Source organism: Dreissena polymorpha, chromosome 14 (genome assembly GCF_020536995.1).
Source record: "Dreissena polymorpha isolate Duluth1 chromosome 14, UMN_Dpol_1.0, whole genome shotgun sequence".
NCBI classification, from domain to species: Eukaryota; Metazoa; Mollusca; class Bivalvia; order Myida; family Dreissenidae; genus Dreissena; species Dreissena polymorpha.
The window spans coordinates 39,371,579-39,398,539 of NC_068368.1; the positions used below are offsets into that span (position 1 = coordinate 39,371,579).

At 34.2% G+C, this 26,961-nt stretch overlaps 3 protein-coding genes across 7 annotated transcripts in view; 2 read left to right on the forward strand and 1 right to left on the reverse strand.

The window, feature by feature from the left end:
- LOC127858926 (putative extracellular sulfatase Sulf-1 homolog) overlaps positions 1-13,429 on the forward strand; it is a 55,303-nt gene extending 41,874 nt beyond the window's left edge. For all 5 annotated transcript variants that reach the window (XM_052396266.1, XM_052396269.1, XM_052396265.1 and 2 more), the window contains exons 12-19: positions 545-740; positions 1,621-1,695; positions 2,101-2,261; positions 3,733-3,977; positions 7,401-7,561; positions 8,428-8,570; positions 11,235-11,352; positions 11,625-13,429. In XM_052396266.1, the coding sequence (XP_052252226.1) occupies positions 545-740; positions 1,621-1,695; positions 2,101-2,261; positions 3,733-3,977; positions 7,401-7,561; positions 8,428-8,570; positions 11,235-11,352; positions 11,625-11,707 (1,182 nt within the window). In that variant the 3' untranslated portion in view covers positions 11,708-13,429. The remainder of the gene's footprint in view (positions 1-544; positions 741-1,620; positions 1,696-2,100; positions 2,262-3,732; positions 3,978-7,400; positions 7,562-8,427; positions 8,571-11,234; positions 11,353-11,624) is intronic.
- A 3,159-nt stretch (positions 13,430-16,588) lies between these two features.
- LOC127858927 (uncharacterized) lies at positions 16,589-22,388 on the forward strand. The gene is made up of 2 exons (XM_052396270.1): positions 16,589-16,675; positions 17,704-22,388. Exon 2 carries the CDS (start codon positions 17,975-17,977, stop codon positions 19,964-19,966), a length of 1,992 nt encoding a protein of 663 aa, XP_052252230.1. The 5' UTR covers positions 16,589-16,675; positions 17,704-17,974; the 3' UTR covers positions 19,967-22,388.
- A 1,353-nt stretch (positions 22,389-23,741) lies between these two features.
- LOC127858930 (uncharacterized) lies at positions 23,742-26,776 on the reverse strand. Its single transcript, XM_052396274.1, has 4 exons — positions 26,639-26,776; positions 25,908-26,128; positions 24,922-25,010; positions 23,742-24,690 (listed from the first exon to the last, which is right to left on the reverse strand). Exons 1-4 carry the CDS (start codon positions 26,645-26,647, stop codon positions 24,503-24,505), a joined length of 507 nt encoding a protein of 168 aa, XP_052252234.1. The 5' UTR covers positions 26,648-26,776; the 3' UTR covers positions 23,742-24,502.
- Between the last annotated feature and the right edge of the window lie 185 nt (positions 26,777-26,961).

A 26,961-nucleotide genomic window follows, 5' to 3' on the forward strand; every position in this document is an offset into this window, starting at 1 on the left:
CAGTGATCAGGGAAAAACTGTAAAGCGCATTTGAACGCACATCTCAAGTATGAAAAGGGCGCTATATAAATGTGGTATAAAAAATAAAAAAAAAGGTGTATACCTCTGAAGTCTAATGTAAGAAATAAAAAAAATGTAATAATTTAAGGTCTAACAAATATTCCAGAATATAACAATCCACTAAATTGTATGTGAACAAAATTAAATGAAAACACACTATATCATTTCTAGTTTTTATATGTTGAGTAATTGTGTCTTTGCAATTTTTTTTACAAAGCAATTTTACATGTTTATTGACATCTAAACTTAGTTTACCAGATATTTGCTTAAATCCACAACTTATATTCAAAGGTCCACATCAAATTAAGGGAATTCATTGTTTTCATCATTGCATTACATTACTGTGTAATTGTTCATATTGTATATCTTTTTGTTTTTTAATCTTGAAATAAAATGTGTGAATAAAATATATTTTAAAAAAATCGCCTTTAAAAAGGTGATGCTACTGCATGTTGGTAAGCTTGTCCTCCTTACTGTTTTTCAGAGATGGGTGTGTCTGAAAGACCACAAAGGACGAAAAAGAGCACAAAAGTGCAGGAATTATAACAGAACCACTACAGAAAATGAATATCTACCTGATAGTCTGCCATATGGAAGATATGTTCCACGAGCACAAGAATTGTACACAAGAAATAAGAGGAGTCCAATGTGTGATTGTAGCCAAAGAAATAAAGTTAAAGGCAGGTTAAAATACATTTTATCATAATGCTTTTTGATTAAATGTTTTTCATGTTGTTTTTAAGACAATGTTACTAAATATATACTTTAATATAATTTTTCTTTCAAGTCAAAACAAATGTTATAAGTATTATTTTGGCAAACATGTTAAAAGAAAAACAAACCTGCAGTTAAATATTTTTATTTTAACTGCCTAAAAAATGTTGGCAGTAAAAAGATATGCATATTTCGGTGAACAATATTTTTTTGATTTACCTATTGAAGCAAATCTGGTCTTACAAAAATACAAATTCTGACTTTTTAAATATTGATTTTTTCCATATTTGTCTAGAAAAAAGTTTCGTCTTACACTCCTAAAAATATGGTATGTTGATCAAAGAAGTAATCTGACACTGTATTATGTGTTTATTATCCCCCGCCATAGGCGGAAGGATATTGTTTTGCGTTGTCCGTCCATCCTTCTTTCCGTCTGTCCGGAGCCATGTCTTTGAAGTGCTTTGGCGGATTTCATTGAAACTTGGTATGAGAATATATATGGATAACAGGATGATGCAAGCCAAATGGCATTGTACACCATCCGTTAATAACGGAGTTATGGCCCTTTTTATCTTGAAATGCTTTTTTGTTTGTCCGGAGCCAAATCTTGGATGTGCTTTGGCAGATTTCATTGAAACTTGTTATGAGTATATATATACATATATAAAAAGATGATGCATGCCAAATGGCATTGTACACCATCTGTTAATAATGGAGTTATGGCCCTTTGTATATTGAAAAAATGCTTTTTGAGTGTCAAAATAACACTTTTGTGTCCAGAAGCATATTGGCGGGGTATATCAATTCAACAAATTTGCTTGTTTGAATAATATTTTCATCAAGTAGGTCAGTCAAGAAAAGGTCGTAGAAACAGGCGATCCAATGCTGAGGAGCAACTGATGCTTAGGAAAGGAATGATTGGTGAGTGCATTTACCCTTTCCCCCATAAGAAGCAAAGTAGAAATGGCTTTTGCAACCAGCATAAAACCAGAACAGCCTACGAGTAACTCACAGTCTGTTCAGGTTTTATGCTGTTTGCTGTTCATCAGTATCTGAGCGTTGCAAATGAAGCCTTTGAAACTTGAATTTAGTAATTAAGGTGTTTAATTAAATTTAACTTTCTATAGGACTACAAATGCGTCAAAATACGTATCTAAGTGGTAAAAGGTTAATTATTTTATTTCTATAGGAATGCTGCATTTAAATATTTCATTTTGTTAATTATATGTCTTTTTTACGATTTTATTTGATATTCTGCAATGACACTTTACGCATATGCATTAAACCCCTAATAACGTTAATTAGATGTCAAACAATTCCTTTCAGAGTACCAGCTGCAGGCCAATCGTCAGCGGTGTCGCTACCTGCCCAACAACACATTCACCTGTGATCGGGAGCTCATTACAGACCCACAGGAATGGGAGAAAAACAAACAACAGCTTGATGAGATGATAGAGGAGACTCGGCGTAGGCTGCGCAACCTCAAGGTACTGTAATACCTTCCTGGGGGGCTACATCAACATTGAAAACTCTTAGAATATACAGTAAAATCTTTTATATTCCTCTTCATGAAGTTTTGTGGTTTTCAAAAAAGGACTTGCGTGGACTCCCAAATGAGCCACATTTTGGAAAAACTGGTCTTAATCCTTGTGCTTAAAGTGTTGTCCCTCTGAACCTGTATAAAAATGTTACATCTTCATGTTGTCACACGCAGTACATTGACGTCATTTTGTTTGTTTTAATGACATCATTGGATAATAATCCTATAAAAACATGGATAAGATATGTTTTCTGGTTATTAGCTCCACTGGCCAGAGGCCAGCGGGGCTTATGTCATGGTCCTGTGTCCGTCGTGCGTGCGTCCGTGCGTGTGTGCGTTAACTTTTCCTTAAAACATCTTCTTCTCCTCAACTACAGGTCCAATTCTGATGAAATTTCTCAGGAATGTTCCTGGGGTGAACCTCTTTCAAATTTGTTCAAATTATGCCCCTGGGTTCAAATTTGACCCTGCCTGGGGGTTCACAAAACTGAACATACGCTTATATGGGGCCTATTTTGTGAAAACTTTCAAAATCTTCTCGTCCATAACCATTGGGCCTAGGGCTATCAAATTTGGTATGTAGAGACATCTAATAGTCCTCTACCAAATTTGTTCAAATAATGCCTCTGGGGTCGACTTTGACCCTGCCCTGGGGGGTCACAAAATTGAATAAACGCTTATAAAGCACCTATTTTGTGAAATCTTAAAAAATCTTCTTGTCGAAAACCATTCAGACTATGGCCACCAAATTTGGTATGCAGTAACATCTTATAGTCCTCTACCAAGTTTGTTCAAATTATGCCCTTTGGGTCAAATTTGACCCTGACCCGTGGGTCACAAAATTTAACATTATATACGCTTAGATCTTGCTTATTTTGTGAAAACTTTAAAAATAATTTTGTCCTTAACTCTAGGACCTAGGGCTACCATATTTTGTATGTACATGTTGTGAGATATAGTAGTCCTCTATAAAGTTTGCTCAGATTATGCCCCTGGGGTTAAATTTGACCAAGCCCAGGGGGTCACAAAAGTGTACATGTGCTTAAATAGGGCCTATATTTAAGTATTTGCACATGCAGAGAATATTTGTTTCAGCCTTTTTTCAGCAGTGGAGCGATACAGGGCCATCATGGCCCTCTTGTTTTACTGATACAAGCATGTTTAAAATAGTTTTTTTTTATAAAATATAAATGTATTCCATCTAGTTCATAGTCGGTTATTACAAACTTGCACTCCATGTCCAAAATTATTATCATTAAATTGGAAAATTATGTTACTGTTTTTTATTTATATTTATAAACCTCAAAAAAAGGCAAATAAAAAAATTAAATTCTATCTGTGTGATCAATAACTTCTGGGGTTACCATTGTATTTTTAATGTCTTGGTGCTTAATACAAATAATTACTTTATTTTTCAGAAAATGCGCATTCAGTTACGCAAGCAGAAGAAAATAGAAAAGGATCAAGGATTCATCTTTGACATCAATGACTCAGAGGAGTTTGAAGATGACGACATTGAGCCGACAAATGTGGTCGACAACATTGGGGGAGAAATAGTGGAAGAGGCTGTGGATGATTGCAACTGTGATGAAGAGGATGAAGAAGAGGAGGATAATGTTGATTATTTTGAAGAGGATACTTTTACAATTCCAACTGAACTTAGGTATGCTTTATTTCTGAATTTCATGGAAAATAATGTGCTGATGAGGATCATTTTACAATTCCAACAGAACTGAGGTATTATTTATGTTTGCATTTCAAGGAATAATGCGTTTGATTTAATATGCTGGGACAAATAGTTTTTCAATGTTTTCAAAACAAATTGTTGTTTTTTTATATCTTTTTTTCAATTTTAACAATAGGTTTTTATTATGCCAACATTACTGGTAATTGGGGCTATATAGGAGTTACTTTTACGGTCTGTCTGTTTGTTTGTCTGTCTGTCAGTCTGTCCCGAAAATTTCATCCGATCTTCACCAAACTTGGTCAGGAGTTGTATCTAGATAATGTCTAGGTCAAGTTTTAATATGGGTCATGCCGTGTCAAAAACTAGGTTACTGGTTCACTTAGTGCGTTTTAAACAGAAAATTTGTCCGGACCATAACTATGTCATTTATTGTTAGATTTTAAAATTACTTGGTACATTTGTTCATCATCATGGGACGGTGTGTCATGTGAAAGAAGTACGTCAGTATCTCAAAGGTCAAGGTCACACTTTGAGTTCAAAGGTAAAATGCTTGTCCGGGCAATAACTTCGTCGTTTAGTGTGAAATTTTAAAATCATTTGCCACATTTGTTCACCATCATTGGACAGTGTGTGGCGCGAAAGAATTAAGTTGATATCTCCAAGGTCAAGGTCACACTTTGAGTTCAAAGGTCATTAATGGCCTAAAATTAGCTTGTCCCGGCCTTAACTATGTTGTTCATAGTGAGATTTAAAAATCATTTGGCACATTTGTTCACCATAATTGGACGTGTGTCGTGCGAAAGAAGTATCGCAATATCTCAATGGTTAAGGTCATACTTTTTAGTTCGAAGGTCAAAAATTACCATAAATGAGCTTGTTCGGGCCATAACTATGTCATTCATTGTGAGATTTTTAAAACATTTGGCACATTCGTTCACCATCATTAGACGGTGTGTCGCAAGAAAGAATTACGTCGATATCTCCAAGGTCAAGGTCACACTTTGAGTTCAAAGGTCAAAATTGGCCATAAATGAGATTGTCCGGGCCATCACTATGTCGTTCATCATGAGATTTTAAAATCATTTTGCCCATTTGTTCACCATCATTGGAGGGTGTGTCGGGCCAAAGAATTATGTTGATATCTCCAAGGTCAAGGTCACACTTTAAGTTCAAAGGTAAAAAATGTCCAGGACAAATCTATATCGTTCATTGTGAGATTTTTAAATCATTTGGCACATTTTGTTCACCATCATAGGACAGTGTGTCGCGCAAAAGAATTACGTCCATATCTCCTAGGTCAAGGTCACATTTTTAGTTCAAAGGTAAAAAATGGCCATAAATGAGCTTGTCTGTGCCATAACTATGTCGTTCATTGTGAGATTTTAAAATCATTTTGCAAATTTGTTCACCATCATTGGACAATGTGTCACGCGAAAGAATAACGTCAATATCTCCAAGGTCAAGGTCACACTTTGAGTTCAAAGGTAAAAAATGGCCATAAATGAGCTTGTCCGGGCCATAATTATGTCGTTCATTGTGAGATTTTAAAATCATTTGTTGACCATCATTGGACGGTGGCTAAGCAGATATAAGTCTGTCAAGATGTCTCATAACCTAGCTTACATCTAAATATGGAAGAGGCTAGGTTCTTAAAGGTTTGTAGTCATGTTAATAATGTTGAGTCAGATAATCATGTGGAATCAAAAGATGAAACTAACAGATAGTTGTAAAAATGTTAGCTTTAAAACTTTGCCCATATTATACATACTGAAGCCCTTAGTCTGGGATATTAAAAATGTGGTGGATTTACAAATAGATCTCTGTTAAGAATGAAGTCAATATCAATAGTCATACTGAATGTCCAAGCTCTAGGCCAAAGTGACAAAAAGATAAACTGACATTGTTTTCAATCATTTTACCTTTGTCTTCCTTGTACTTTTTCTTTAATAGTTTTTTTTGCCAAGAGTGCTTGCAGGTTATGCACTATTTAGTATTGAGTTTTGATAATTTTGTATGCTTTTTTGTAAATGCTTTTCATTTTTTATGCCACTGAATACATTTATAACATAAATTTCAAAATCTGTGTGCATATTTGCATGTGTCCTTTTCTTTTATTCAGCACTTTCAAACTACAGAAAATTAACCTGTGTGTCTGTCTATTATTTAGCAATTACAAAACAATCCATTAAAACAATTAACCTGTGTCTCTTTCTATTGTTCAGCAATTACAAATTGAACTATACAAACTACATGTGTCTCTACTCAACAATTACAAATTGAACTATGCAAACTGCACGTGTCTCTACTCAACAATTACAAATTGAACTATGCAAACTACATGTGTCTCTACTCAACAATTACAAATTTAACTATACAAACTACATGTGTCTCTACTCAACAATAACAAATTAAGCTATACAAACTTTATGTGTCTCTACTCAACAATTACAAATTGAACTATACAAACTGCATTAGTCTCTACTCAACAATTACAAATTGAACTATACAAACTGCATGTGTCTCTACTCAACAATTACAAATTGAACTATACAAACTTTATGTGTCTCTACTCAACAATTACAAATTGAACTATACAAACTGCATGTGTCTCTACTCAACAATTGCAAATTGAACTATACAAACTTAATGTGTCTCTACTCAACAATTACAAATTGAACTATACAAACTGCATGTGTCTCTACTCAACAATTACAATTGAACTATGCAAACTACATGTGTCTCTACTCAACAATTACAAATTAAACTATACAAATTACATGTGTCTCTACTCAACAATTACAAATTGAACTATACAAACTACATGTGTCTTTACTCAACAATTACAAATTTAACTATACAAACTACATGTGTCTCTACTCAACAATTACAAATTTAACTATACAAACTTTATGTGTCTCTACTCAACAATTACAAATTGAACTATACAAACTACATGTGTCTCTACTCAACAATTACAAATTGAACTATACAAACTACATGTGTCTCTACTCAACAATTACAAATTGAACTATACAAACTACATGTGTCTCTTATCAACAATTACAAATTGAAGTCTCTACTCAACAATTACAAATTGAACTATACAAACTACATGTGTCTCTACTCAACAATTACAAATTGAACTATACAAACTACATGTGTCTCTACTCAACAATTACAAATTGAACGATACAAACTACATGTGTCTCTACTCAACAATTACAAATTGAACTATACAAACTACATGTGTCTCTACTCAACAATTACAAATTGAACTATACAAACTACATGTGTCTCTACTCAACAATTACAAGTTTAACTATACAATCTACATGTGTCTCTACTCAACAAGAACAAATTGAACTATACAAACTACACGTGTCACTTTCTATTATTCAGCAATTACAAACCAAACCATACAAACTATGATGAGAAAGACTCGGAGGAGATTGACCCATACAAGCACATCAAAGGCCGGAAGCGGTTTGACTGTGACCAAGGGGATCTCAAATGTTCCATACATGACAAAAACCACTGGAAGACTCCGCCCTATTGGACATGTCAGTATATGAGCCTTGCTCTGCGAAAAAGGGGTTTAATGCAGTTGCGTAAAGTGTCGTCCCAGATTAGCCTGTGCAGTCCCCACAGGCTAATCAGGGACGACACTTTCCGCCTTAACTAGATTTTTGCTAAGAAAATACTTTCTTTAAACAGAAAATATCATAAAAACAGAAAGTGTCGTCCCTGATAAGCCTGTGCAATCAGACTTTTAGTCTTAACGGAAATCCAATAAAGGCGGATAGTGTCTTCCCTGATTAGCCTGTGCAAATTGCACTTTATGCACATGCATTAAACCAGTTTTGCCAGAATTAGGCTTACTTAAATCAGATATATCTTGACCTTATAGCTGTTTAATTTAATGCTCTAGTCTTCTTTTTTCAAAATATAAGCTTTGCCCATTAGTTTTGCAGAATGATCTACACAAAATGTTCATTGTTTGTCTATACAAAGTAAGCTGCATTTTGTTTAGTAAGGAAAGTTGAGCAAGTTGTAGTTATGTTTAGTACTAAGTTAACTCAGTATAAATGGCTTTGAATTTTAGTGTATACGGTCTTCTAAATCAATTTTCTTTTGAAAATTATTTTTTATTTAATTCCCTTTAATTACATTTGATAAGAAAATGTATGTTTACAAAACGAATGGTTTTATTAAATTATTTTAATGTTTGTGCGCAAATTGAGTGTATGAACTTTCAGAATTAAGTGGTAATGTATATGTATTAGCAAATTTTATAACAAAGACCTTGTCTTTCATAAATGTGTGATTATGTACTAGTATATAAGGAAGTTAACTGTAAGTTAATTTAATAAGCTTTTTATTAGATCTATATTAATCAATATTGACTTTATATGTCTATGCATTTCAGTGCCTCCCCTTTGCATCTGCTCGAATGCCGTCTACAACACATATTGGTGTCTGCGCACCATAAACCGCACTCATGACTTCCTGTACTGCGAATACATTGACAGTTTCCTGGAATTTTACAACTTTAAAACGGATCCCTATCAGGTTTGTTTGTTCGTTATACTCCCCAATACATACGGAATATTACGCTAGTCAATTGTTCCAAGTGTTTGTATCAGTCAAGTGGCTTGTGTGATGACGTATCTCTCGAGAGGCCGAGCCTTGCGTGTGAAATCGAAATAGCGCAAGCCACGAGACTGATACAAACACTTGTAACAATTGACTTGGGTAATATTCCTTTTATTATATACAACTTTGAATCATTTAAGTTAAAAAAATGAAGCGTTTATAAGCGTTCATAATTAACCAAGAATGCTCTTATAATTTTCTGCATCCAAAGTGACGTCATTAAAAGTAGTCCGGCTAGTATGGTAATACAGAATTGGAAAACAAACGAGTAGCATAATATGGGAATTATTTGTGTGCAGTTGTATTTTACCGATTGATACAACTTGTATTTTTGGGGAACTTAAAGCAGGCATATAATAAAAAGGTATACAGGAATCACAATGCGCGTTGGTCCATACAACTCTCTGTCCTATACATGTACACAATTGTTGCAGTGAATGTTCTACACTTTTCAACGTGCATAATTTAAACTTGCTAGGATTGTTCTCATCATACGAAGTGGAGCATGAGGAATTTATATCATCCTACATTAAAAATTACAAAAGTTATCCACTTTTTTATGTCCCCGAAGGAGGGCATATAGTGATCGCACCGTCCTTCACACTTTGGGTTTAGGTTTCGGAAAAATGCTCATAATTTCTATATTGCTTCAGATGGAACATTCATATTTGGTATGCATTTGTATATGGACAAGGCCTTTCCATACCCACACAAATTTTGACCCCTTTGACCTTGTCCTTGAAGTTTAGGTTGTGAAAAATGCGTGTAGGTTTTGAAAAATGCTCATACGTTCTATCAAAGTGTTTATCTGGGGCATATGTCATCATATGGAGACAGCTTTTGTTTAACTTGTTTTTTTTCTTCAACATTTTACTTGCTATTAAAGACATTACTAGAAAGATTATTATCTTTGAAACTACAATGTCTATGTGTTTAATTGGACCATTCTATAATATTGCCCAACAACTTAGTTCATTAAAGTAAAAACTGGACTCACCAAGGGGGGGTCAAATATATATTCTTTTATGCCTCCAGATTGAATGATCGGGGGTATATTGTTTTTGGCCTGTCTGTCTGTCATTATGTCCCAAAACTTTAACCTTGGTCATAACTTTTGCAATATTGAAGATAGCAACTTGATATTTGGCATGCATGTGAATCTCATGGAGCTGCACATTTTGAGTGGTGAAGGGTCAAAGTCAGCCTTCAAGGTCAAAGGTCAAATATATGGCTTCAAAGCGGCCCAATGGGGCACATTGTGTTTCACAAACACAGCTTTTGTTTAAATATACTTCTATAACAAACAATAAATAAAATAATTTTTTTTCTACAACCACAATGCCCAAAAGTTTAATATTTAATGCACCTTTTTTCTTAAACTTAATTCAAATAACTCCCCTGGGATCAAAACTGGCCCCACAACAGTTTAGAAATGTTCATTGCTAAGACTGGCTACATGCATTGTCAATGCACATTCTTCACTTTACTGTTAGAATTTCTATTGGCCGTGACAATTTCTTAAGTTAAATACTTTTCATTAGACTTGAAACTCACTGTGAACATTAAAGAATTCACCATAAAGTAGTGGGGAACCTTTGTAGCACACTTTTCTGTTTTGCTTTTTTTTCCATGTTTATCAGTAATTCATTGACCACATCTATCATTATAATTTAGTTGATGTAAGAACAAAACATAATTCTGTGCTACATAATTTATAATCAATTGTCATTATCCAATACACATGTTATCTACATAAGAAATATGAGATGTACCTTTTACCAATGTTGTAAAAATATTTCAACTACACAATATCATAAAATCTTTGATTTTGCAGTGTGCATCATAAAAGTGGATTTTTTGCGATTTCACAGTCATGTTAACATTTTGCCATTTTACACCTTGCGTAAAATCATAGAGAGTATGGAATACATTTTAAACCTTTTTCAGTTAAGCATGGTCATAAAGAGGCTTGACTATGAAGTACATTTTAAAATTTTCAGTTGCGCAACATCATAAAGACACTTTACTTTAGAATACATTTTAAACTTTTTTCAGGTATGTATGGTCATAAAGACGCTTGACTATATAATACAGTTAAAACCTTTTCAGTTGCACAATGTCACAAAGACGCTAAACAATGGAACACATTTTAAAGTCTCTATAACGCTCAAAATCAACGAACATTTCATAAAGTATTTCGTAAAATAAAGTTAACACCTAAACAATCAGTGTTCCTTATAGCACAATTTCATCGCTAGATGTGGTATGATTACATAGATTTTTGTAGATACAAAATGCTCGTTTTTATTTATTTGTGACCACAATAAATTCCATGCTTATTTCCTGCGAAGATATCTTTTCATACAACACACGAACACTAAAATGGTACCATGTTAAAACCATAATAAAAACGAGCATTTTGTATCCACAAACATCTATTTTACCAGACCACATCTGGTGTTAAATTTTCGGCAATTGCCATAACGAACAATGATTTTTAATTGCTTAGCTTTATTTTACGAAATATTGTACGAAATTTTCGTTGATTTTGAGTAGTAATATTACTTTAAAATTTTTCAGTTGCACAATGTCATAAAGACGCTTGACTATGGAATAATGCATCAGCTTCACGAAGAGCTTGATGATCTCCGTAGATGTGTAGGCTGGAAACAGTGCAATAAGGGCCAAGAGGACAATGGTAGGTGGTAAACGATTCATCTACATTTGTTTTTGTAGTCCTGCTCTGGTATTATTTTTTCTGTGCATGTTTGCAGTACAAATACATAACAAATAATGGAACTTGGAAAGGCACCTTAATTTATCCCATATCATATTGATTTCTAATACATTTATTGTGAAGATGTGTTAATCTTTATACTTAAAAAAAATTAATATAAATAAATAGATATTAAAATGAAGACTTTATTTCTAATTTGTGTATTTATGATATCTTTTACATTAATTTGACAGATATATCCCAGAAAAGAAGACGTCGAAGGAAGGTTCGAAAGTCAAAACTGTCTACAAAAAATCGTTTAGAGGAATATAGTTAATGACAGACTGTTCTTTATAGTGAACTTTTATTGGAATTGCGTATAATTCCTTCCATTAAAGCCAGTATCACTGTTTTATTTACAAGACATCTTAAGAATTTAAAAAAAATTGACAAAATGTAAAGTTGTATTTATTGTTTTTATATTGTTCATGTAATGTAAACTTAATCTGAAATCAAGTACATGTATGTCCTTACCATTAGGAATGACAGTTTTGTTACTTACATCATTTAAAAATGTTATTTAGTTCTGCAAATTCTTTCATACAAACACTGAATATAATGTTTAATAGTCTTAAGATGTGTTGTAACTTAAGATGTATTGTGCATACGAACCCAGATGGGGCCCTCTGCAGAATGGGCAAAGATTTGTGATAGCAAATACATTCATGGAGGAGCAGTGTTTTTGTGTGTTTTAACATGTGAAACATGTGCACACAAGTTAAAAAGAACTAGGAAACCTAGGGCCAGTTTTTGTTTTGAACTAACACTTCAACTATTTCCCACTTTCAAATGTGGACACTATGGCATTACAACTTTCTTAAGTCATCATGATCATCATCAGCATCTTTGGTTGAGGTTTGCTTAGCCATAGAATGAAGATTAACATTCACAATGTGGTCATGTGAAAATTATGGCGTCATCATTATCATTGTCTGCAACATCAGCAGGAAGTTGGATAGCTTTTTCCTCATTATCATCATCAGCATCATTAGCAGCCATTGAAAAAAAAAAGATGTATTTATGTATATATTGGCATGTAATTTACAAGTGATTTTTTGAAATGCTATTCTGTGCACTTTATATTATAATATAATTAATAAGATAATGATTAAAATATTTAATAGATATAACATTTTACATATAAGCTTTGGTTTTATTGATTTACTTTGCATGTTATGATACAATCAATATTTACTATTTCTTTTAACATTCCTGTATTTTTTTTCAACTTATATTTAACTTTTTTTTAACCCACAAACTCCAAGCCTGTATGTATCTTGTAATAGAAGGCCAATTTTGAAATGCCATTCTCTCTACCTTTGCACGTGGCGTTATGGTTACTTCTTAAAATGCATAGATAAATGTCATAAGACCACTGATATCATTTGGCCTAAAATTGACTCAAAATAGACTCAGACACATTTTCCTAGTTCAAGTATTTGACTCATTAAATTATTTAGTCATTTTCCCCTTAGAGTATTAAAAAATTAAACTGTATTTTGTATGTTTAAACTTGAAGAAGTTTATGTTTGGTGTGAGAAGGTTAATCCAGCGAGGTGTAAATATTGGAGGTCTGAAAACATTTACTGATTTTAGGACCTCCTGTCTGTTACAATAAAGTTAATTAAGTCAATATTATAGAGAAACAGTTTGGATTAGTGAAGCTTACATGCACATTCTTGTAATGTTTTGATTATTTGTTCATGATAAAACTCGTGTCATAACACATATTACAGATGAGCAATATAGGGCATTCCTAGCACTGTGTTTCTATCTACTTTCATTATTGCTTTTTTGATCATTAAAAATATAGTAAATATGATATGTTTCATGTATGTTCTATAAACATTACCGGTATTTTATATTGCTCTTCATTTGATGCTATTTGTAAAATAGTTTAAAATATATATGTCTTGTTTGTTAGAATGGTAGAATGTGTGATCATCTGAATGTAAATGAAAAACATAAATAGTACTTTGATAAAGCAATACATCAATTATTTTTCAAGTGTTTCTTATACACGTATGTACCCACAAAGTAGTAAAACAATTACGGATTCATGTCTTTTAACCCATTTATGCTTAGCGTCTAGAAAAAAGGCCTTTGCAAACAGCGTAGACCAAGATGAGACGCCGCATGATGCGGCGTCTCAATAGGGTCTGCGCTGTTTGCTTAAAATAATTTATGTAAGAAATATTCTAAATATAGAAATAAATATACTAGACATCCCTAATTTTGGAATTAAAAATTGATTCAATTTAGAAGGATGGGAGAGTCCACTAGGCATAAATTGGTTCATTACGTTTACTGAAAACTGTGGCAATACAAGTATTAACTCAGCTCCTCGCGGAAATCTTAAAATAAGTTGCACTTAACCCTTTACATGCTGGGAAATTTGTCGTCAGTCAAAATGTTGTCTGCTGAATTTCTAAAATTAGCATTCTCTTCAATTTTATTTCAAAGAATACTATCAGAATAGCAAACAGTTTGGATCCTGATGAGATGCCTCGTTCTGTGGCATCTCATCTGGATCCAAACTGTTTGCAAAGGCCTTCAAAATTCGGTGCCAGCACTGAAAAAGTTAAGTGAAAACTTCTGATACAAACATTACATGTGAAATCCTATGTTATGACGGCAATCCTAAAGCGTGATCAGGATCAGGAGGTCTTATCCACCCCGAGAACGACTGGCCTTTCTAAACTGATTAAAGTAACTGAGCACAAAGTCAATTACAGGTATACCTGTTCGTGACCTGATTAATGCGCTAATGACAATACATTTATAAATCAAAGATGAAAAGTTGCATTTCAAAGCCGGTTTTAATACGAAAGTTACAAAGATTATTCTATAAATGCAATTTTCCATATTTTTTATCGATAGACTTTGGTTAAAACAACAATGGGAGTGTCTACCGGTATTTGTGTTTGATATAACTTCATATAATTTACAATATAGATTGTGTTCATGTTCGTTATTTCGTAGAAAATAACTGAGGCGTTGTATCAGACATTAAATTAAGTTTTCTTCATACATTTACTGTATAAAATTAATAAAGGCACCAACTGGCCTATAATGAGCAAATGTAGATTCAGATATAACGATACAGAACGTGCATATTAACCCATTTATGCCCAGTGGACTCTGCTATCCTTCTAAATTGGATCATTTTATTTCCAAAATTAGGGGTGTCAAGTATATTTATGTCTATATTTAGAAAATTTCATAAAGAAATTCATTTAAGCAAACAGCGCAGACCCAGATGAGACGCTGCATTATGCTTTTTTCAGGACGCTAGGCATAAATGGGTTAAATGGACCATAAACCGTTTTTCAATAGGAAAAAATATTCAAGGGTAGTTTAAGCTTATAGTGGCACCGTTGTTTTAGCAAATATATAATTTGCTGTTTTAATTATCATTACAAGCAGTCATTTACGGGGCTAGACTTATTTTATTTTCATGAAAATAAACTGCTAAAACCGTCATGAAAATTGCGGGCTTGGGTGTGACTAGACGAAGGCATTATAGATGCGGGCATTACATAATTAAATAGGGCAAAGATATAAATTGGAACACTTATAACGGTCACTGTTATGATTGCATTTATATGTAGTAACTTATATAAGACATTTTATATTCGTTTGATACCCGCGGTCAAGCTGCACATTAATTTAATCATTTATTTGTGCAGAACATAAATCAATGTTTATCTTGTTAGGTATTCGTCTGGTAATGCATTTAAGTGTCATAATTGATTTGAATTGCGCACATTTTAATCTTTAGTTCGATTTATTCAAGTGGTAATTGTGTATTCAGCTGAGTTTGTTTTTAAAGAGTCTGTCGAATTAAATTAAAAATAATCTGTAACCGAATTGTGTCATTCACAGCTATACATACTAAGCGAGTTTGCTACTAAAAGACATATCCATTTGCAAATGTAATTAAAATTCCCAGTCTACATTTTTGACATCTTTTGTAGGCGACGACTTACAATAGCTTGGTTGTCAAAATATTAAATATTTTCGTACCATGGTTTTGTTAGCACGACAATATGTTCATATTATTGCTTTGTTACTTAGACCTTTTGTTGTGTATTTTACGAACATTATGTAAATCTTATCTGCGGGTTATCGATACGATTTTTAACTGATTAAACGTACTTGTTCAAACTTAAAACACATTGTGATTCATGAAAGCCTGATCTGTTATTATTATGCATTGTACACGTTCATCATTAAAACAACAAATCATCTACAACCCTTTTCAAAACACGTATCACTAATGTGTGTTATTACATTGAATGAACATATCAATTGCGTGATTGCTCTCGGATTAAAGAGGTCTCGTTAAACACGTGAGTTTTTATATGGATGTGGATCAAAACAAACTTCATTTTAACATTGACCATAATCCTTTCTAGATAAGGGCTAGAACACCCGTAATAAATGATACATAGATAATTTTGATATCACATTAGATTTAAAATGAATCGCTTCCCCTTTAAGAATAAACAACGATTTAACTTACAACCACCTCAGTCGGTAGTTAAACAGGATCCACACTAATTTTTTTAGGTCAAGGTTCAAGGTTACAAACCTATGATACGTCAAACTAGAACTGCGATTATTGTCTTGATTAAAGTAAAATCAGTGTCGATTTTGAGATCAAAAGTTAATGTTACAGGGCCAGCAATTTTAAAACTTATTTTATGAATTGCGAAGATTGATCCCTTTTTGATTGTCGGGTGATGCACTGTGTTTGTTTATAATTTCTAGTAATGTCAAAATAATTGTTTTGGAATAATTATTCAAATATTAAATTGCTTTGTCCGTTTTTTTACAATGTGCCGTATATTGGACATGACTGTAGATCCTAATTTAAGCAAAATTTCATATAACAAGTAAAACATCTTTTCTTAAATCCCACCCATTACGTTCATTGTGCTACTTTCAAATGTGTTCGATAGAGGCTTTATTATCAAACCGAAACGAAGGAGTAGTTTAAGTACTTAAAATCTGCAACACTGACATTATCAAACAAAAGAAAGGGCTTAACGCTCTTGAAAGAAATAATACTTTTACTAATGTAAGTATTATTTCGGGGATTAAACTTATTCTAGAGTGTCTTGATTTATTTTTTTGTCTTTATGATTGTACGAGGCGGCATGGGATGGTTGGATTTTTAATGTTTTCACTCTCTGTTTATGGATTGTTCGTGTTTAAAGGTGATACATATATGGACTTTAAGGTATACCTTAACGCAAGTTAATTTTATTTAACGAAAAATTATACAGTTTGCATATTTAAAGAAATTCTATAAAAATTGCATAATTGCCGCATGCATTTTGTAAGTTACTAGATGAAGATTGATTTAAAAGTATTTTCCCCCGCCAAAGGCGAATAAAGAAGTGGTCTTATTGATCCGTCTGTCTGTCACAAAACTCTTAAGGGCTATATCTCAGAAAATATATAAGATATCAACATGAAACTTCAAATGTGTATAGATATCAATGAGGAGAAGTACCTTGCACAAGAACCATAACCCTACACTTTATTAAAGAAGAGTTATTGCCCTTTGTTTCTTTGTATAATGATTTTTTTCTCAGATACCATGCAAGATTTCAATATGACACTTCATGGGTGTATTAATATTAATGAGGAGTAGTGCCATGCTTAAGGACCATAACCATTTACTTTCTTATATAAGAGTTATCTCCCTTTGTTTTTTTTTGTATGATGCCATTTTTAGGGCTATATCTCAGATATGATACAACACTTCAACATTTAACTTCATGGGTGTGAAGAAATCAATGGAAGAAGTGCCTTGCACAAGAACCATAACCATGCACTTTCTTAATTAAGAGTAATTGCCCTTTGTTGTTTTTTGTATGATGTAACTTTTCAAAGCTATATATCAGATACGCTAAACTATTTTAACATGAAACTTTATGGGTGTGTAGATATCAACGAGGAGAATTGCAATTTATGAAAACAATCACCATACACTAACTTAATTATTACCTATTAATTATTACCCTACACTGAATGATTATACTGTATATTAAGGGATTTGCACCGATGCATAAACAACGTTTATTTGGCGGGGAATATCAATTCGACGACTTTGCTTGTTAATATAATAAATTACTTTTTATATGAATTTAAATATTATTTAATTCATGCCGCATATTACTTCGCAGTTATAAATATACTGTTTGATAGTACACAGGAATGCGTCCTATTCAGGTTTTATAGATCGTGTTTTATACTCCACAGGCTTGATTCGTGTCATGCCGTGCGTGCAAATGGTAATGACAAATCGACAACGATGTTGCGAGAAAAAAAGAAAAGTATGAATACCACCTGTGAACATGAAAGTATAACGATCATTACCGTTGAACTTTTAAAACGTTCAAAAATATACTTGGACGATGAGTCACGCAGGTGGTCAATAAAGTGATATTAATGCATCAAGAACGGAAATTTTACGTTAAAAGAAAGCAAGATTAGTTTACGTACAGCGGAATTGATAAACGGCGTTCAAATCATGGCAGGTAATGTTTCGAGCATTGACGCTATACGTAAGGAGCTGAATGACGAAAAGGCGACCACACTCATACCTGCCATGGTAGTCTGCGGTATTCTGATGGTGCTTGGGACAGTGGGTAACGTCATGGTCGTTTACTTCTACGCGTGGCGCACTAAAACGACGACAGCGTCGATTTTGATTACGTGTTTATCGGCGTTCGATCTGATAGCGTGTATTTTTGGCATACCGATAGAGATCAGCGACATGCGACTGTTTTATCTGTTTGAAAACGTTCCCGCCTGTCGCCTTTTGGTGTTCGTGAATCATTTTGCCGTGATCGCCTCTGCATTTACGCTGTGCTTTATCGCCATGGACCGATACAAACGCATCTGCAAGCCGTTCGAAAGGCAACTATCAGAGCGGTCCGCAAGAATTATTTGCGGCGTAAACGCTTTACTTGGCGTTGCGATAGGTTGGCCATCAATTGCACTGTATACGGTGGAGGAAGTTCCAATCAACACCACCTACCGGGGGCAGCCCATCCAGATAACCGGATATGACTGCACTTCAGTGAAAGCGGAAGCTTATCAATCGTACGTATGGGCGTATAGTGTTATACAGTGCGTTGGTTTCATAAGTGTTACGTTAGCGTTGGTCATTTGTTACCTGCTCGTAGGAAGACAGCTTTACAAACACAAACAGTTTCGATTTTACGTCGCGCAGAATGGTTTACGTCGAACGGCAAGTGGTAATGTCACGACGGTCACCATGACGACGTCAACTGCGGAGAACGAGTCGTCTGATCTGGGAATCACTCCTTTACCGATCACGTCTATACCAGAAGAGAACGAGGAGGATTTCGAAGTGGTTGAGTACGACGGACCGGACGATGATCCACCACCAATGCCGGAATCAATTCCAGACCTGCGAGAGCTTTTGGAGCTTGACGCGAAAGGTTTACCCGACGTGGATAACGACCGCCCACCGTCAGCTCTGCGGGGACTTTTTGGGAATGGCGGCAGACCTCTGTCGGGCAGACCACTGTCGCAGTGCAGTCGCCCGAACTCCATTCTCACGGACGCCAGCGGGCGGTCCAAGGGCAGCATTATGACGGTTCGGAGCGTGGTCATATGCGACGCTAGTGAGAACCAAGTGTTCAGCATTGAACCGCGCGATAAGAGTACGCAACCATCTCGACGGCCGTGGAGCGCGCGGAGCGACTCAACTTGGTCGAACAGCATCACGCGCCCGGAGAGCGCTTGCAGTACCGATACATTCGCACGGCCAGATAGCGGCTGCTCTATTCGTAGTATTATTGACGAGACGACCAATAAGAGTGATGTGAGGAATAAGTTCCTTTCAAAGATCGTCGACAGTGAATCGTCAGTGAATTTGAAACACACGCGAAGCGAAGGAAACGTTGACCACAGACGTTTGCGCCGAAGCAATAGCGGCAAAAGCGACTCAAAACAAGGGCCAACATCAACTTCCGGAATCCGTAGGACCGCCAGTGAAGGAAGTAGCGGATTTAAACGAACCGGAAGTGACAGGAATTCGTTTACTCGAAAAGTATTGCGCCGTACCGGAAGTACCGAAAGCAACAAACTTAACACAGATACGGATAATCTGAAGGATATGCGAATGAAATTGTTGGACATAAACACAATAAAATATACGGTTGTTATGATAGTTATCGCTTCTGTATTCATCGTCTCATGTGTACCTTTCCTTGTTTTAGCAATATGGCGGGCTTATTCGGACGAAAATCTGGTTTATGAATTTTCCGACGCCGCTTTAGTGTGGTTTCAAATTGGCCTTCGCTCTTATTTTTTAAATTGTGCTATTAATCCTTTCATTTACGGATTTTTTAATTCTCAATTTAGAGACTATTTTTACAACAAGTTTTGTTGTTGTTGTAAGGAAAAGGAATCGTCCAGTGACCAGGAAGACTCAAGAAGCCCACGTGGTCAAAACGAATCTAAGAAGACTTCTAGCGAGTCGGATGAATGAACCTGATTTTCGTTCACATTTAGAAACTTTACCGCGGAATCTACTTCATTCTGAAAGTGTTTTCTGTTAAATTTGTATATAGTACTGTTTAACCCATTTATGCCTAGCGCCTAGAAAAAAAAGCATTGGCAAACAGCGTTGACCCAGATGAGACGCCGCATGATGCGGCGTCTCATCAGGGTCTGCGCTGTTTGCCGAAAGGAATTTCTGTAAGAAATATTCTAAATATAGAAATAAATATACTTGACATCCCTTATTTTGGAAATAAATTGATCCAATTTTGAAGGCTTAAATGGGTTAATCTTGTTTTGCATTTAGAAGTATTGTGTACTATGCATACCTATCATTATATTGTTTCATCGTATGGTAATATACAGCTATTACGTATTTATTCAATATTTAACTGAATGTTAAACATGTTAATTATTTATATTTTATTGACTATGTTCATTGTATGTTTATTTTTATTTTCATACAAATGTATAAATTATAGCCTGCTAGCAAACTCACGTTTAAGAAAAAGGTATTAAACTATCGGGTATCGATCTACTCATAAAAACACATAAGCGATTTTTCGGTAGTAAAATTCCATGTAATGAATTAAAGGGGCGTTTTCACAGATTTTGGCATGCATTGAAGCCTGTCATTAAATGCTTTATATTTATAAATTAAAACCTTGGAACTAAAAATCTCCAGTAAAACAAAGAATACAATTTAAAAAAAAAGAAAAAAAAGTAACCCGCAACTGGGCTCGAACCACTGACCCATGGAGTCCTGGAGAAAAAAATCTCCCGCTTAGACCACTCGACCATCTGTGCTCATGCTATGAGCGGATGTATTTTTTCGGCGTGCTGTATTAAGCCAGCTTTTCACCTGACCTGACCTTTGTAAGTGTCCAATAATATTCAAATAAAATTTCCCGCGGCTAGGTACGAATGAATACACTTCATTTATTCCATTGGCTGATTTGAGTGTAACACCAAAACATTGGAAACATATTCGCGTGTTTGTAACACTGTGATACTGCATGAAACAATTTTATCTCTAATGAAAAGGCTCAATAGATAGAACAGTTTTACAATAAATTCTCGACATAAATACAGTTTGTGCGTGCACCTTTTATTTTCAGAGAATTACCAGCGCAAAAGCGTTTATACTAAAGGCTATGTTCTCATATTTAGTACTTGCTTCCATATTCATGTCAACATGTTAACATGTAAAAGTATAAAGAGCAGTGGAAGCGAGGCCTCACTTTAATGCATTGCATTTCAACCCGCGATGTTTCGGGTCAATTCGCGGCAAGTGTGTGAAAGTCAGAGTTTATATACAGTTCATCGCCGGAGTTCGCAGCCAGTAAAATAATCGTTATATAATAAAGACTATTTCCGTGAACTATGTGACATGGAATTTTCTTTAGAATAGAAATATGTTAAATGAAGATATTCAGCAATATAATTAAGATATGTCAATAATAGATTATTAATGTGTTTTCAACAATACAATGATAAATATTATTTTAGATTAATTTAACAATAATTATTCCACCATATTGACTATTGTATTAAGCATGAGCGCGATGATTCTCGAAACTGTTAATAATCGAATCATATAGCAATGTCCGACAAACCACTAAAACAGGTTTGTTCGAAGAACGCGCCTATAAATACGGATACTTCGCGTGTGGCCGATTGACTCATATGTTTTAGTTTAATTTCCATTCTTCTTTTGGTTTTCTCTTTTGTATTTAAAGGTTTATGACCAGCAATATGTAATAATGTAAAATAAGCCGCGAAAACTCCGCGTAACATCCCTTACTGCGTGTGATGCAGCTAAGAACTGCACAGAAAAAGACATTCGCTATCATTGATCTCATTTATCACGCCGTTTATCTTTTTTAAAGATATTTCTTGTTAACTTATATAGCAATCCTCGTAGTTTCCCAAAATATAACGACAACAACAAAACTTTTCAAATTATGCAATCGTTTCGCGTTGCAACGCTTTATACTTTTCAGGTTTTCAAATCGTCAAAAGATGCATATAATGGATATTTTAGACCACGGTTAATGTTCTGTTTTATTATTTCCTCATAAATACCATAACTAAAACGAAAATTTGCGATTCTGAAACAATTTTTTTTAATTTTGTCAATTTACCAAAACGTGAGAAGGCCCCTTTAATACAAGTAAACGTTCTTGTAGAATTGCTTCATTGTCATAGGAGTGGACATGTAATTTTGAGGGGCTCCTTTCAAACTTGATGTAATCTACTTGAGGTTTAAAACGTTTAAATAATCCAATAAGGTTGCATGTTGAAAGTTTACATTATAATAGAAAAAATCTCTGATTATAACTACACCTGTTTTCTCAAAATGTGTAACCTTGTAGCTCTTTATAAATTTCACTTTTGTCTGAGATTTATTAGACAAGCCTGGAATTAAAATTATTGAAAGCCATCAATATTTATAAGTTATATGTACCACTAGTATACGATTTTATTTTAATCGGATAGATTTAAACTCCTCCTCGGCTAATCCTTATGGATTTACTCCAAGTAATTTTAACTTTATGACGTTTTAATCTTTGTAAAAAGTTAACAACAAAGCAAGCTATATACCAACGTAGTAATCATGCTATCCAAGTGAAATATTCATAATATTCAACTGTAGTGCTCACATTATCAAAATTTAGTGATCGTGATATCCAATTATAGTGATTATGAATGATATCCATGTGTAGTGATCTTGATATCCAAGTATAGTGATGATGATATGCACGTGTAGTGATTTTGATATCCTAGTAAAGTGATTATGATATCCAAGTATATATAGTGATTATACTATCCATATGTAGTGGTCTTGATATCCCAGAATAGTGATTAAGATATCTATATGTAGTGATCTTGATATCCAAATATAGTGAATAGGATATGCATGTTTAGTGATTTTGATATCCAGTTATAGTGATTATGATATCCATGTGTAGTGACCTTGATATCCAAGTAAAGTGATTATGATATGCACGTGTATTAATCTTGATATCCAAGTATAGTGATTTGGATATCCAAGCAAAATGATTATGATATTCAAGTATAGTGATTATGATATCCATTTGTAGTGGTCTTGATATCCAAGTATATTGATTATGATATCCATTTGTAGTGGTCTTGATATCCAAGTATAATGATTATGATATCCAAGTAAAGTGATTCTGATATCCATGTGTAGTGATTTTGACATCCTAGTAAAATGATTTGGATATCCAAGTATAATGATTATGATATTCAAGTATAGTTATTATGATGCCCATTTGTAGTGGTCTTGATATCCAAGTATAGTGACTATGATATCCATATGTAGTGATCTTGAATGTAGTGATTAGGATATGCACGTGTAGTGATCTTGATATCCTAGTATAATGATAATGATATTCAAGTATAGTGATTATGATATATATATGTAGTTGCATTGAGATCCAAGTATAGTGATCACGGTATCCGAAAGTAATGACTGTGGTATTCAAGTGTTTCTATCGTGATCTCCACGTGTCCAATCCTAACTTTAGACACATAATATTAACCATACTTTAATGTAACTTTTATGAAATGTAGCTGTTAAAGTAGAAGTACGTAATGGACCTTATTATAGATATACCTATATAGCTTGGTGTTCCTTTTTCAAGTGAAATACGATGAGTCGAGATGTCTCGTATTAGTATTCGTATAAGCTACAACCAAATCCAAAATCGAATATAAAATCAGTAAAACAACAAAACATATCAGAAATACGGTTTATTTTAATGATGAAATTCAGCAGCATGAATTAAATTTTAAACAAACCAAACCATAACACCAGCACACTATGTTTAAGCGTAAGAACCCAAAAACAAATGTATATGAATTTACTTATCGATGCAAGCCGTTTTTCGCCAGTGGCGGTATTCGTGGATTTCTAAAGTGTGAATGCTTCAAACTTGATAATAAAGATAGAAAATTAACTAGATTACGGTCACACTGTTGATTCTGTAAAGTTTTTCTACCTCGTTCATTAACTTATTATTTGACAAACAATTTTATCGTCATTTTAATATACAAAAAAAAAAGTAAGTATGACAAAATGCACAATACTGCCGAAGGTCTGCCAATACGGGCCCTTGGTACACGACAGCCATTTAATAACGCGTCTACGCGTTACCTTTAAAATTGCGTCATTGTGCAAAGAAAGACATGTTCACCAAAGGAACCTCACAGTGTTGTATAGATTTAATGCCCGTCTAAACGCTAACTATAGGTTTTACAGCCCGGGGCTATTGAAATGTTACTCGGGCTAATAGAAATTAATAAAGTTACTTATTGCATTGTTATCAGTTTCTATAAAACGCTTATGATTCGGGCTCGTAGATTAAATATAAGAACGTCAATACTGATAATGTCACGTGTTGTGTTTCTTAAATTTAACCTATTAACACTACTTAAAGCTAACAGAAAATACGCGGTGTTTTATCTGAAGCAATGATTGATCTCAAGAAAGTCCTAATGTTCACCACACCTTGGTTATATAGTTTGTCTCGTTTCCCGCGTACTTGTTCGACCAGACGTCGTTGAATTCCTTGGGGTGTATCCTGTAGAACCTGGGATACGGTTCCTCTACTACCCCCAATTGCTTTCCCTCGTACTTCGACATGTCAATCGGTTGACGGCGTCGGAAAAATTCGTCAAATTCTAGACCTGTAATGAAACCGTATATTGTAGTCGAGTTTAACGCCTCTTTTATTTTAAGCACGATAACATCGAAATAAAAGTGTGTCGAATCCATTTTCTGGGTAAATGTCGATGTTTTAAGGAAGATTTTAAGAACATTACAATAACGGAGATCAAACCTATAACAAACAGCACACACAAAAATGGATTGGCGTTAACAACATAGGGGCGAGAACGGGAATGACACAAAAACCACACCTAACACTTCTGTTTGCACGGCCTTGGAGTTGTCTTCTGCTGGGTTCGGCATTTTGTCCGTCTGCCATTTGCCGCGCTCCGGATCGTGCCTGCAAATTTGGATCATTTTAGGGCCGTTGTGATCAGAAACATATACTATTTAGATTGCATTAAATGTATCAAAAGGATTTCTAACATAATGGTAAGTCCATTGCCTTAAACTTGAAGAAGGTAGCAAATAATTTCTAGTTAATTAAGATCTTATAAAATACGTAATATTCATAAATAAGTACGTGTGGATTATTGTCACGGTTCACAATCACGTAAAAATGCATTTTAAAATCAACTACGGATGAATAACTACATCGTCGGCTGTCTATGAGATACACGATGGTTTTTGTGTGAATAGAAGTACTAAACAACAGCCATACAACATAGAATTATCCTATTCGATGTTTACATTAGCACTTCTGCATGATGCAATACCAGATTACTAGTATATTACGATGCCGAAAACATGCGTATTGTACATATCTTACTGTTTTTCTATAAAGACCCCGAAAACAATGTTACCTCAATTTTAGCTATAAGTTCCATGAATCGCACAATCAGGTGTGAATGTTCATATTGAGTACCTCTAAATTTTATGTTCGTTGGAATGAGCATTTTATTTACCTCTTAATTACGTGTTCATAACACAATGATTAACCCATTTATGTCTAGTGGACTCTCCCATCTTTCTAAATTGGATCAATTTATTTCCAAAATTAGGGATGTCTAGTATTAATATTTCTATATTTAGAATATTTGTTACAGGAATTCCTTTAAACAAACAGCGCAGACCCAGATGAGACGCCGCATCATGCTGTTTGCCAATGCTTTTTTTCTAGACGCTAGGCATAAATGGGTTAAAAAAAGATGTCACGTAGTAACGGTGGTTCGCAATGACTTTTTTCCTCAAAAACGAATACAGTTGACAATTTCGTGTATAACTATGGGTTGCTTACACTCTGATCCAGCAATATTTCTTGCCCAGCCAGTACGCAACTATCGGTACTGCTACCACCAACGCCAGCAGCAGTATCAGTAGTACAAGTAGAACTTGGCCATCCGTCGTGTCTAGTAGGCCGTCTGCATTTGGTGGGATTGGGGTAGCGGGTGCGGGCTTACTTGGAGGCACGGATGTGGAGCCATTTAGATTTGGCGTGGTTAAAGTAGAAATTGTTGTCTATTGTGCATATAAAAAATATTAATAATTTCTTCTGGTTTTGAATGAATCATTGGTCTTTATAAATCGCGGGGTAAGTACATAGCAATAAGATGATTATTACTAATAAAAAACGAATTGATTGTTCTATTGGCTGCTAATGACTGCTAAAAGAATGGACACATCCTTGTGTGAATTGTTAATAAATAAACCATATATTGGAAATTGAAAGTACTTGAAAAATAAAAATACGTTTACAATCCATTATAAATTATTTTCATGGCTGAAGAAAAGGTGAAAGGACCGACATTCTCTTTATTACAAATGAACGCATTTTGTGAGATGAATTGTGTGAACAATAAACATGAATCAATCCATTGTTTGTACAAGAAATATTAGCAATAATCAATAACGTATGTATCGTGATTTTTTTAAATTTGATATAAGAAAGTCACAATTAAAAACAACAAACTAAACTTATGAATAATAAATAAATAAAATTGTGACAACAATTCATTAGTATTTTATTACCTGCGCCATTATGTCCCACAAGTCACATCTTACATTTGAACAGTGCCGAAAACTCAATTAATAATGGAAAAAACTGGTCAATTATTACTCGCTGCATCACTTTGCAGCGATATCTACACCATTCAATAATCTCTGGTTATTTGGGTGTTATTTACTTAGGTAAAGTTTCTAGATTAAATAAAATCGGACTCATATCGAACGAAGGAATACCTCTTTGAAATTAGTTTAAATACTGGTGAAGCTTAATTTGTATATGCTTCGGTAAATCTAAAAACTGACACGAGATGTTAAATGAAATATGATTTACAAAGCTTGACTTTAAT

Coding starts and splice junctions, on each gene's coding strand:
- LOC127858927 (XM_052396270.1), top strand. CDS start 17,975: ATGGCAGGTAATGTTTCGAGCATTGACGCTATACGTAAGGAGCTGAAT.
- LOC127858930 (XM_052396274.1), bottom strand. Junction 25,011..25,907: donor AAATATTGCTGGATCAGAGT/GTAAGCAACCCA, acceptor CCAAATTTGCAG/GCACGATCCGGAGCGCGGCA. Junction 24,691..24,921: donor CGTGCAAACAGAAGTGTTAG/GTGTGGTTTTTG, acceptor GTTTCATTACAG/GTCTAGAATTTGACGAATTT.